The sequence below is a fragment of the Scleropages formosus genome, chromosome 17 (assembly GCF_900964775.1).
Source record: "Scleropages formosus chromosome 17, fSclFor1.1, whole genome shotgun sequence".
NCBI classification, from domain to species: Eukaryota; Metazoa; Chordata; class Actinopteri; order Osteoglossiformes; family Osteoglossidae; genus Scleropages; species Scleropages formosus.
This window is the reverse complement of record NC_041822.1, coordinates 12,237,321-12,250,814: the sequence shown is the minus strand read 5'-3', so window position 1 is coordinate 12,250,814 and position 13,494 is coordinate 12,237,321. Positions and strand designations below refer to the sequence as shown.

Genomic DNA, 13,494 nt, shown 5'->3' with positions numbered 1-13,494 from the left:
TTGGTTGTGGTTCGGGGCCAAGGACAAAACATAATATAACAGCATACAATACGTTCTGTGAAGAACAAGATCATGATGTTACAAAACCAGCCACCGCAATACTAAAGAAAACAGACAGGACAAAAACGCCATGTTAATGACACTTAAACAACTGAAATAGGTATAATTTAAACAATTTTCAGGTCAATAAACCCTAACTTCAAGTATTTTGTCAGAAAGTATCGTTCTCTAGACAATAGTTAATAGAATGTAACAGAATTATGGACCCGCCGGGACTCGCAACCAATGAATGTGGTATTGGATTAAAAATCAGAACGAGCTTTATTGCCAATATGTTCATACATACAAAGAATTTGTCTTGGTGACAGAAACTTCCACAGCACAGACAGAATGACAGTGACAAGACACAGATGAGAAGATAGAATATGTGCATAAAGGATAAAAAAATATAGAAAAAAATATAAAGTACACAATATACAAAAATAGTCACTAGACATTATGTATGTACAGGTATGTTCTATACAAATGCAAGGGAATGTGAGTAAGACATATGATGTGATAAATAGATATAATTATAAATATCAATAGTGTTGTGTATTGCACTGGTTTACTCTCTAGGAGGGGTTTAGCTGTTCATGAGGTAGACGGCCTGAGGAAAGAAACTTTTCTTGTGCCTGGCTGTCCTGGTGCTCAGTGCTCTGTAGCGCCGGCCAAATGGCAAAGGTTCGAAGAGGAAGTGGCCTGGATGTGAGGGGTCTAGAATGATTTTGCTAGCCCTTTTACTGACTCTGGATGAGTGCAGTTCTCTGAGTGCTGGGGGGGATGTGCCGATGATTCTTCCAGCAGTCCGAACTTTCTGCTGTAACCTTCTGATGTCTGATTTCGTAGCTGAGCCGAACCAGACAGTTATAGAAGTGCAGAGGACAGACTCGCTGACTGCAGAGTAGAATTGCTTCAATAGCTCCTGTGGCAGGTTGAACTTCCTCAGCTGGCGAAGGACGTACGACCTCTGCTGGGACTTCTTCACAATGGAGTCTATGTGGAACTCCCACTTCAGGTCCTGTGAGATGGTGGTGCCCAGGAGCCTAAATGACTCCGCTGTTGCCACAGTGCTGTTCATGATGGTGAGTGAGGATAATGCTAGGGTGTTTCTTCTGAAGTCCACAATCATCTCAACCGTTTTGAGCGTGTTCAACTCCAGGTTGTTATGACTGCACCAGACAGCCAGCTCTTGGACCTCCTGTCTGTAAGCAGACTCGTCGCCATCCCGGATGAGGCCGATGAGTGTGACGTCGTCTGCGAACTTCAGGAGCTTGACAGAGGGGTCTTTTGCGGTGCAGTCGTTGGTGTACAGGGAGAAGAGCAGTGGGGGGAGCACACATCCCTGGGGGGCGCCAGTACTGATCGTGCGAGTATTGGATGAACATTTTCCCAGCCTCACTAGCTGCTGCATGTCTGTCAGGAAGTTGGTAAGCGACCATATCGGTATCTCTCCGTCTGCTGGAGAAATTCACCTTTGTATACTGAGTTTTACGTCGCTTTAGTAAGTAAATAAGTCAGTAAATAAATAAATAGCTCATGCCAGAAACCCAGAATGGTCCAAATTGGTGGGAAGCAACAGCAGGGTTTTTCCGGACGTCAACAGAGCGCACAGCGTCATCGTTTCTCTTTCTCACTCCTAACTTCAGAAAGACAATGACTGACTGCAGAGAGCCAACGACTGCGTGCTGAGAGCCAATGAGAAGATAGCCCCACCTTTTCATCATACTTAAATGCACGAGCACAAGCCTGGGTGTTTTGTGCTTTTTGGCAGTGGCATTTATTTGCAAGGTGTAATTAAAAAAAGCCCAATAAAGAGCCCTTGGCCTGAGCTAGGTCGGTGTGTTGGTGCTCATCTACAGCTGCTCAATCCTTTTTTTTACCCCATACATAACACAAAATTCACTAGTATCCAATTCCAGCTTAATAATAAATAAAAAGCATATTTAAAAGAAATGTAAAAAAACTGCATAACTTGTATATTGTTTACCTTGAAGTGTAGACAACTCACTGCATGCCAGTTCAGAGCCAGAGTTGTTACAAAGAGGTGGAGGATAGTGGTGAGGTGCACTTTGGTGGCAGGCTCAAAACTGCAAGATGTAGAAAGTATACGTAACACTGAAATTATTTGAAATGTTTATCTATGAAGGGGGGGTGTGATGGCGCAGTGGCGCAGTGGGTTGGACCACAGTCCTGCTCTCCAGTGGGTCTGGGGTTCGAGTCCCACTTGGGGTGCCTTGCGACAGACTGGCGTCCTGTCCTGGGTGTGTCCCCCTCCCCCTTTGGCCTTTCACCCTGTGTTACCGGGTAGGCTCTGTGACCCCGTATGGGACAAGCGGTTCTGAAAATGTGTGTGTGTGTTTATCTATGTATCTGTTTTCATATCTGTTAAATGTGCTATATATGGATGCTATGAATGTCGGTATGCTTTCTGTGTGTGGGTATGGTAATGATAGTTAATATTTGAAGTTATGAATATGGTATGATCCAAAAAGGGGTGTGCTGTGTGGTATAATAGGGGATCCTGAATACAACTAGGGGAAGTGAGAAGTACAAGGCCTTGAATGTGAAGCTCTGCTACATACCTTGCACGCTCATTCTCCACCACCTTCACGAAAGAATGTGCTGAAACAATTACAAAAAGTAGACTGCAGATACGTGCAACAAACAGCATTATATAATAACTGTAAAAACAGGTGTGCAAAAAGGCGTAAGTACATTGCATCCTAACTACTACACTACCTATAATATCCAGCTCGTATTCAGTGAACTGTGACAAAGAACTTGTTCTTTACCTTCTGATGTTGATGGACAGTTCCATGCAATTGCCATGATCATTTCAGATGTTAGTCTAGACAAAGAAATGAATCCTTTCCTTCAAATGTAATTTTGACTTTGTCTTAATGTGAAAGTGAAAGTGCGCCCTCTTTTGTCAAGAACTGTGGCCTAACGTGTGGCCTATGGGTGGTACGGTGGCACAGCAAGTAGCGCTGCTGTCTCACAGCGCCTGGGTGGTGCAAGAGGATGTGGGTTCAATCCCCGCACACTCTGTGTGGCGTTTGCATGTTCTCCCTGTGTCTGCGTGGGTTTCCTCCCACAGTCTGAAAACATGGTGTTTCAGGTTCCCCTGTAGTGTGTGAGTGTCACAGAGAGAGAGTGAATTTCACTGATGGATGGATGGATGGATGGATGGATGAGTGACCCATTGTAAGTAGTGTATCTAGCAGTGTCAGTCACTGCGGTGAATGAGGTATAGGCTGGTAACACTACATAGTATCCATTGTAAGTCGCTTTGGAGAAAAGGGTCTACTAAGTGAACAAATGTAATTTGCTCAAAGGGATTCAGACCATAATGGCTGTTATTAGTTTACCTTACATGACTGTAATAATAACTAATAATCCTGGGTGTGTCCCCTCCCCCTCCAGCCCTATGCCTTGTGTTGCAAGGTTTGGCTCCGGCTCGCCGCAACCCCACATGGAACAAGTGGCTTCAGCCTATGTGTGTGTGATGTGGGTTTAGGTCATAAATACACTGTACATTGACAGGCCGTGGTATCATGATGCAAGACTCCATCAGGCTGCCATAGTGGAAAAGTGTGGTCATCAAGAGGCACACAGTGCTGTGCATTTAACTGTACCAAATACAACAAAGAGAAAAGCTTTTCACAAGTGAACACTTCAGTTTCTTCTGGTGTAAAAAAAGTCTTAATGGGGAATTTATGTTCCTAGCAAGTGAGTAAACAAAAAAAACAAGCCAAGTCCAGACATTGTCTATGTTACAAATTCGTGCAGTGTTTGCTGTGCGTAACATCTGGATCAGCTAACAAATGTTAAAATATTTAAGTAAGGTGATCTTCAGGAATGAAAATTGTGTGTTACAGCTTAGTAGCTCAGTCTGACTGCCTTGCAAACATACCCAAACTTCAACAGAACTTTTATCAGTCCACTGGCCTTGACTCCCGATAAAACACACACACACACACACACACACACACACACACACACACACACACACTTTCAGAACCACTTGTCCCATACGGGGTCACGGGGAACCGGAGCCTACCCGGCAACACAGGGCGTAAGGCTGGAGGGGGAGGGGACATACCCAGGACGGGACGCCAGTCCGCCACAAGGCACCCCAAGTGGGATTCAAACCCCAGACCCACTGGAGAGCGGGACTGTGGCCCAACCCACTGCACCACCACACCCCCACACACATTTTCAGAACCACTCATCCCATATGGGGTCACAGGGAGCCAGAGCCTACCCAGCAACTCAGGGCATAAGGCCAGATGGGGAGGGGACACACCCAGGGCGGGACGCCAGTCCGCCACAAGGCACCCCAAGCGGGACTCGAACCCCAGACCCACCGAGAGCAGGACTGTTGTCCAACCCACTGCACCACTGCGCCACCCCAATAAAACACAATAAATACTAAATGCTATGACCGTGAGTGATGATGGGTACATGTGTTGACTATATTGGGCGTAAAATATGGAGATTCCAAGTGCTTAATTTTTTCCTGGATTATTTGCCGGGTAGGCTCCGGTTCCCCGCGACCCCGTATGGGACAAGCGGTTCAGAAAATGTGTGTGTGTGTGTGTGTGTGTGTGTGTGTGTGTGTATTTCAGACATGCGGTTCAGAAAATGTGTGTGTGTGTGTATGTGTGTATTTCAGATAATTTACAGGTCCCCAAACAAAGAGAAGGATAAGGAAATATCAAATATAGATTAAAAACTGCAGACATTATCAATCCACCAGGAAAAATTAGTACGCTCTGCAGCAAGAACTTCAAAAGAGATCAGTTTGATCTGATTGTTAGCTTAAGGGAGAGAACTGTACCCACTTTATTTACCTTTCCTGAGCATTTACAGGTACAGCTGTATTATGGAATGCTAATAGTCTGTAGAACATTGTAATATTCAGTTATAGAATCATGAGTAGTCTGAAAGAGGTGCAAAACACAACTGGATCGTAGAGTTGCAGTGATCTTGACAATGAGGATTCATAACTAGAAAGCTTGTCTTGCTAAATATCTGAATAAGTGATTATTCAAATTATCACCAGAATATTTTCTGTTGACTGGCTTAGGTTGATCTGCCAAAGGAGAGACGCACCTCAAATTCACTTTGAGTAATATAATAAAGTACACACACACACATTGTCAGAACCGCTTGTCCCATACGGGGTCACGGGGAACCGGAGCCTACCCGGCAACACAGGGCGTAAGGCCGGAGGGGGAGGGGACACACCCAGGACGGGACGCCAGTCCGCCGCAAGGCACCCCAAGCGGGACTCGAACCCCAGACCCACTATAATAAAGTATTTCTTGGCAAAGGTTTTCTTTTCAATTTTTTTATTCAAAACAACAACTATTGAAATCTGTTTTGGTTTAATATCTGTATGTTTGCCCATGATAACTGCTCATCTATATAAATTACCAAAAGTTAAGACCTTTCTATAGTTTCATCGTAGGCTCTATACTTAAGTTTTTAAATTCTCAACAAGTTTGACAGATTTACCCACAGAGTTTTGTAGCTTATACTTCAGCAATAGTTACCTTAGTAATAACTGATATTACTAGTATCATAATAAAGTATACATTTTTGTACTGGATATTCTCATTTCTTTATAGTCCTGGAAATATTCTCCATTCAGTTTAATTCAATTCTAAATTTACTGACCAAAAAATTATATACAACAAAATTATATACATTGTATACATATAAACTTTAATGTCTCTTTGGCAGCCAAGTAACACCTAGTACATACAGTTCTAACAAAATACTGAGATTATAGATTTTTGTGTTAATTATAACATAATTAATTATTTACTGTGTATTATATTATAGTAGGTTATGTGTAAGTCCAAATCTTTGGAAAATTTCTATCTTATATCAACAGACACTATAAATGTGGGATGATGAAATTACTATTAATCATGCATGTGCAGACCTGGATATGGGAAACCAGGAGGTAACTTAGATATGGCACAATGTGGAATCTTTCCATAGACTCCAACACATCAGTTAATGCAAAATATAGCTTAAACTTAAACATGTTTAAAGACACACAGAGAACTCAACGTTCCAAAATTTTTATTTCAGTACTGACAGTAGCCTATACAATAGCCCAATTCCTAGGCACCAATACTCTATACATCAGTTAACATCCTGGCTTCATTCAGGTTTTTGTCTAATTGATATTGCATATCTGGTTTGATCAGCTGATATACAGATATGTTTGGCTTTAAAATAAACCATATTTCATGGAAATTGGTTGAGAATTGCCCAAGATAGAAGACCTTTTAGGAGAGTGGTTGAGTGAATCAAAAGCCTTGCTCATTTGTTTACAACTGTGAATAATGTTTCCAATCCGGAGGATGACATATCATTGTCTTGGGCCTTTCCATGTATATCTATGGTCTAGATCTTCAGGTGCAGATGAAACTTCCGGTGCAAAACAGATGAGGCATTCAGGAGCAGGGTCAGCTAAGAATACACTAGGGCTTTCAGTGATTGACAGATGCAGGTCAAGTGTGAAGGATGCAAGAATTTTGCAGAGAGGGACCTGGAGTTCTCCCAGGATATCTTCACCAGAGTTTGTGAAACCACCTCTTTTTTCCAGTTCTCATAACTCGTGAGTCCAACTACTGTGCAGTAACCATGTTAAGCGCATGGAGTCTATTTCTTGTGTGAAGTTTATTTAGGACTCATACCTCTCTACTAATTGTTCCTAATTTATACTTTATAAGCTGCCTACTTCATAGGTTCCATTTCCACGTCTGACACATCTTTTAATTCCACCATTAAATAAAGTGACTTATGAACTATGACAGGTTTAGGTGCAGCTGATCAGGAAGGTGAAAAAACTGGCACCTCTCCGTTCACTTGAAGGCAAAGCCAGCACAAGGTTGGCTGGTGGGGAAACCAAATAAATCAGTGGCATTGAGGCAGTAATGGTCCCCACTGCTGACAGCTGAACCCCAGTGTCTTTTAAGTAATTAATTACACACTGTTTTGTTTTACACCTCTAGGAACTGCTCTACGGTTTAACGGTTTTCTGTTAATGAGTGGGTTGGATCCATTGTTCCTGCAAACAGCCGCATCGAGGTACGAGATCAGCTCCCTTGGGGGGTCGGGGAGGGGGTGGACTGTGCGCGCCTTTCTCTCGCGCTCCGCCCGTTGCTAGCGGGCTGTTCCCTCCTGCGTCCCGAACGCGAGTCTGTCCTGTTCTACCTCTCCCACGGACACGGAAAGAAAACAGAACAATTTTCGGGAAAACTCATTTTACTAAAGCTTGAACCCGTGCCAGAATACATACATAACATGTATACACATATAAAACCGTGAGTTTCAGCAGGAAGATGTGTTTATAAAAAACAAATTATACAGTTGAATTATGGGTAAAATGGAATTGTGTTTAACCGTTGTGGTGATTTAACGGGGATTGTAAGGGGCTGACTGTGTTTGGGAGTGGATAAGATAAACCATGAGAGGCGCCAGGAAGGCAGGACTTTGAGGAAATTTTTTTATTATGTTTGGTTTTAAGCCCTGGAGTATGTCTTTAGTGTTTCAATGGTTCTGCCATGCGGCCTTTAAATTAACTGGTTTTATTGACTTTATTGTTTTAATAAAAATTTTATTATTGACATGGCCATTTATTCCTGTTGAGTTACGACAGTGTGTGGAACCAGACACCTTGGTGGGCTGGTGATCCATTCTGATCCGAACAAAAAAAAAAAAAGGGCTCCTCGGACCAACCAAGCGTATTATTTCCATGGGTGCCGATATTCTAATATCGTGTTCGTAATGTACGCTGCTTGTGCGTCCTTCTTCGCTTCATCTGAGCGCAACGAGCTACAATAGCCTATAATAGCCAAAACATTGTATGAAGATCCCACGTGTCTAAATACGAATTTTATACACACAGCAAAGTGCTATTTTAATTACCTACACAGCACAGGCAGACAACAAAACAAATTACTGTCGACGATGGACGATGACCGAAGAAACTGAAGTGCGCTCAAGTCCTCCCCACACCCCCGCCCCGTTTCGTCGCCATGGCAACGGGACGCGCTGTGCCCTACTGTGTGTGTAATAAGATCCCGTGAATGAAGTGGCGGCAGCCCGCTCCAGAGAGCCGGAGCGCCGCTTAACCCGGGAAAAATCGCTGGCCGAAAACGTCACGCCAGCGAACTGCTTTCACCCCCAATCAGAAGTTAGCACTGCCATGTCAATAAACACGTGTGACGTTGTTTCGCGTTCACATCTCCAGGAGCAGGGGAAAAGAGTTAATATCGCTCCCGAGATGGTTGCCTGCGCTTACGCGAGCCGCGTGGCAGAAATACAAGCGCCCGGCAATTTCAAGAAGAAGAGAAAAGGAAGATCGTCCGAAAAAGAAGACGTAACACCGGAGGAAAGGCGTGAATTCGTGGTGATACATGGTGATGGTGCAGTCATGTGTCCGCCGGTGAAAAGACGAAGATCGTTCAGGCACCGAGAACGAAACACGGAATCCACGCTGACCGATTCAGGCTTTCAAGAATACCCTTTAACACCCTCCCCAGTTTCCACCCCGGGATTGACACATCGGTGCCGATTGTCGTCAGTCTGGCACAACTTCCAGGATTATGAGGAGTGCTACAACATCCAGAAAAGTAATGAAGTTAATTTTTTACCTACAAATTATTTGTCTCGCCAGCCTCAGGTAAGTCCATCAGAATCAACCCTGGCCTCTTGGCCTTTAGTGTGTGAGTAACAGAGAGAGAGTGTTACGCTGATGTATGAATGAGTGACCCATTAAGTGGTGTATCTAGCACTGTAAGTCACCTTGGTGAATAAGGTGTGTGGGCTCATAACACTAGAGTTCATTGGAACTTGCTTTGGAGAAAAGCGTCTGCTAAATAAATAAATGTAAATGTGCTATGAAGCTCAACACACAGTTTCCAATGGAAGCGAGACCTTTCCACGTCATTGTTTTGCACAGGTGACGGCGGAGGCGCGGTGCAGGCTGGTCAGCTGGTTGATCCCCGTCCACAGGTACTTCAGGTTGTCCTTCGAGACCTGCTGCCTCACGGTCAATATCATGGATCGCTTCCTCTCCACCACGCCTGTAGCATCCGACTGCTTTCAGCTGCTGGGGGTTACATGCCTTCTGATCGCTAGCAAACTGGTAAGTGTCCATTTCGGCCAGGGTTACTTAGAGGATGGTATCCTTTAACCCGCTATCCAAAACATTAACCGCACTTTCTTGATGTGCAGTATAATGACAATGCAACTCTTGTTTATAAATCATTGAAGTACAGAATGGAACAACTGAAAAAAGCAAAATGTTAAAATATCACTATGACTTAGAATTGTTTTAATCATGAAATGAATTAATTAAGGGGGGCGCGGTGGCGCAGTGGGTTGGACCGGGTCCTGCTCTCCGGTGGGTCTGGGGTTCGAGTCCCGCTTGGGGTGCCTTGCGGCGGACTGGCGTCCCATCCTGGGTGTGTCCCCTCCCCCTCCGGCCTTACGCCCTGAGTTGCCGGGTAGGCTCCGGTTCCCCGTGACCCCGTATGGGACAAGAGATTCTGAAAATGTGTGTGTGTGTGTGTGAATTAATTAAACATACTTTCATCTGTGATGACCTCTGGGATGGCTCATGTAAAACCTACTAAACTGGGATGTTTTTTCTTCTAGGTCGAGGTGAGCTCACCTCAGATAAAACAGCTTTTAGCTCTCTGCTGCAATGCTTTCACTAAAAACCAAATGTGCAATCTAGAGTGCATTATCCTAATCAGACTCAATTTCCGTCTGTCTGCCCCCACACTGGACTTCTTTCTTGATCACTGTATAAATCGCCGGCTGGCAGGTTCCTGTAAGGCAGAGGCAGACCCTGCTGGTGTAAGTCAAGGCAGGAAGGAAACAAGAAGAGGAAGCATCAAAGCTGCTGGGTGTGAAATGTCAAATATATGCCACAAAGGTACAGTAGAGGACTTAGAAACTCAGTATCCATCAAATATACAGGGGCAGTCCGGGATGTCAGTCATTATGAGCACAGGTACGAGAGAGGAGGATGGGAATGCGTACTGCACAAACACAGGTCCACGAGAAAAGGTTGGGAACCCATGCCCCACAGGGACAAGAGAGGAGGTGGCAATACCAAGCCACAACATTTATGGGAAGAGTAAAATTCTGGCACAAACAATATGTGAGCTCAGTTTGGCTGACTACACCTTCATCAAGTACCCCCCTTCATTGTTGGCTCAGTGTGCTGTGAGCCTAGCAGAGAGTTTGTTGGACATGGAGCCCTCGGGGGACATTCAGTCTGGTGAAAACAGTGTAGATCCTGCCCTGAGCAAGGAATGCGCTGACAATCTGAGACTGCTGGTGTCCCTCAACCAAGAAGTGCTGCAATCCACGGCTCAACTGTGACACACAAGAAGATCTCTTTGGAAATGGTCCTTCGTTGTTCTATGTACAAGTCATGCTAATTTATTTACAAGCTGTCTATATTGTATGGATATATTTCTCAGAAATGTACTGTAGAGAACATAGTTGTTCTCATTTGATTTATCGGAAGTATTATTGGGGGAACATTCTCTAGCTTGTTGTAAATTGATTGACTATTATTTGTGACTAGCATTCACTGTTGTTTATAGCAGTCTGGAGAAGAGGCTACCTCACAAAATAGCTTGTGATTTATGTTTAAACTGAACAAATGTGAAACAGACCACACTGTAAATAAAAATCAGTTACAGTTTTGTAAAATATTTAATACAAGTGGAATCTATTTAATAAACAATTGCATGGAAGGTGATGAGTCTGAGTTTTATTGTCATTCTCTTCAAATGAAGACAGAAGTTGACATTTATGTGCTCGAATTCTCCAACACAATGTAGTGCTCATATTGTTAGGCACTGTCAAAATCTCAGTCACAGCAGACAAATTACACAAACTGAAATATGAAGACATACGGTAAATATATATTAATTGGCAATCAAGAGTTGAACAGGTAACGAATCAATTCTAGGTGTGAGAGGAGGAGTACAGTTGTCTGGCTCATCATTCAGATTAATACAGATTAAAGGGCACAGTCATAAAGAGTTGACCTTTTTCGAGACATTAATACGTGAAAATTCCTTTTCTCCTTATATAATCGTTTAAAGTCTCCGTTAATTGTTTGGAAAAGGAAGTGCACGACAGTCAATGCGCGTGCAGTTTGCGCAGTCATCGGGGAATATTCTGTAAACCATATCTCAGTCATAGATTATTCCAAAAATAGTTTTGATTTTGTTGCATTGATCCTAGCAATGTCTTTCCAGTCCTGCTTTAATCTTGTGTCAACTGCAGCATGCTGTTTTATCTTTTATTGTCATCATGTGATTAATACTACTACTACTACTAATAATAATAATAATTATTACCCCATACTTCAGACAAATACAAGTTTATTTGTGTAGCTTTCAAATATCGTGCTGTTGTTTTTCTTCAGAAATGAAGAAATGTACGAAATTTATGTACCGGCTTGCTAGCCTAATATGTTGAAACATCAACTTTAATGAAGAATAATTCTGCGATCTTCTACAGCAGCAGCTATAAGTGAAATTACTTAGAGGGGCGTCGAGATATGATCGTGACTGACCATGCAAACCGCTGGCGATGGCGCGACGACTGTGGAAAAGGCGCAAACTGTGCGTGTGAGGCGCACACAGGAACAATGCGGCGCGGCGGGACACGGCGGGGCTCGGGGTCGCACCGCGAATCGCCTCGGATCGCTACACTTGGCCCGTTGCTCGGCGCCACCTCTAGCGCTCACACATCTGAAGGAAAATATAGAGGCTCTCCATGCAGCACCTGAAGTGAAGCACATCTCCAGGGACGCCGCTTTTCGCTTGTACATCAGAGGACAAAACGGCTCGGATTGGATGGAATACGAACCTCCATGCGCTCCAGTTCCCGCCACAAGAATATATAACGTCCCTAAGCTAAGCCTAGATGGGCACACTTTATTTCACAACAATTTTAGCCGATTGTTGCTTCTTTTTTCAGCCATAAAACATGCCTAACGAAAGAAAAGCTTTTGGTAGAATTTGCCCCAACTGGATGGGTAACTTCCCCTCTCGGAGTAAAGATAAGAAACCCACCAAATATGACAATAAACAGGTATGGAGAGAAGAAAGCGATTCCCTCTCTGCCTTATGATCTGTAATACAGCTGATTTCGGAAGGTCTCTGATCCTTGTTCCACTTATCCTTTTCAGTGCATGAAAACCATAAGGAATAGATCTTCTGTGGCCATTTACCCCGAGGAGACCCCCAGGACGGCTGAACAAGGTGAACTTCTTGACGGAACACGTGCACATCATTTTTCGCCTTCAACGTTCGCGTATAACCCCGCCATCTGAACCAAGTGTTATGTATTCGGTGATACCATGTTTCACGTTGTTTTTTTGCCTCCTTTACTTGTCGGTTTCACATTTGGCAGCCTTCGCTACAATCGCCTGGCAGGACTTGGGGAGCTGCTCCTCTGCGCAGCTGGGGCCGACAAATGAGCGCACACGCGAGCAGGTAGGAGCCTCCTCAGCGGCTCTTCGCTAACACGTGTAACAGAGAGCGCGGTAAATAGCCGAAATCATTGGAAAGTTGCCTACCATTATAAAAGTTATCAATGACAACGACAGACAGTGGCACTAAGCAGGAATACAGTGAAAACAGGCTGTCGCGAACACAGCACGTCGGTTTGTCAAGAGCTCCCTTTCCTACTACGTAGCCTACGGTGTCGCGTCAACTGTAAAGTTTCCCTGAATTAAGACAGTTGAATTGTTTCAACTAAGGAGAAGACCGAAATGAACACTTTTCCTATTGTTTTTTTTTTTTTTTTTTTTTTATAGCAAACGCAGGTAAATGCCCGATGGCTCGACGTTTATGCTGCTCTTATGGCCAACCGTTCCACTTAGTCGACTTAACGCGTGGGTTTAAATGGACGGCTGTGCACCGAGCACGTGACAAGCGCGCGTGTCAGTGTCCCGCCGCCTCCGCAGCGGGAGCCTGCTGGAATGCCCGGGGCAGCGCGCGCGGTTGGCTCGTGCCACCGCCCTATGAGATGGCGGGAGCTGCTCGCGCTGTCGTTAAAGCGAACAGGAGCATCTGTGGAGCTCGCTGATGTTGCCGCTCCATACATGTGTTCCGCTGCACTGTGGCGAAGAATTGTCTTCAGGCTGACAGGCAGCGCGCTCAGGAGATTCAGCAAGACTTCGGCCTTTCTTCTTTTACTAAAAGTTCTTCTTTTTACATTGCTATTTCCTTTAAAATTGTATTTTCTATTTCAATTCCGGCATTTGAGGGTCCGCAAGTCATCATGGCAATGCAAGCCTGCATTCACAGGTCTTTTCCACATTGGGAATTTGACTTTCAGGTAGCCCTTAAACGGTTTTTATTTTGATTACAGCTTCATTTTTGACCTTCT

At 44.2% G+C, this 13,494-nt stretch overlaps 1 protein-coding gene across 1 annotated transcript; it reads left to right on the top strand.

Moving 5' to 3' along the window:
* The first annotated feature begins 8,244 nt into the window (after window positions 1-8,244).
* Window positions 8,245-10,758, top strand: ccno (cyclin O). The gene is made up of 3 exons (XM_018759105.2): window positions 8,245-8,749; window positions 9,029-9,214; window positions 9,727-10,758. The coding sequence occupies exons 1-3, from the start codon at window positions 8,273-8,275 to the stop codon at window positions 10,459-10,461; spliced, it is 1,398 nt and encodes a 465-aa protein (XP_018614621.2). The 5' UTR covers window positions 8,245-8,272; the 3' UTR covers window positions 10,462-10,758.
* Window positions 10,759-13,494: the final 2,736 nt, after the last annotated feature.

Coding starts and splice junctions, on each gene's coding strand:
- ccno (XM_018759105.2), top strand. CDS start 8,273: ATGTCAATAAACACGTGTGACGTTGTTTCGCGTTCACATCTCCAGGAG. Junction 8,750..9,028: donor ATTTGTCTCGCCAGCCTCAG/GTAAGTCCATCA, acceptor TGTTTTGCACAG/GTGACGGCGGAGGCGCGGTG. Junction 9,215..9,726: donor TTCTGATCGCTAGCAAACTG/GTAAGTGTCCAT, acceptor TTTTTCTTCTAG/GTCGAGGTGAGCTCACCTCA.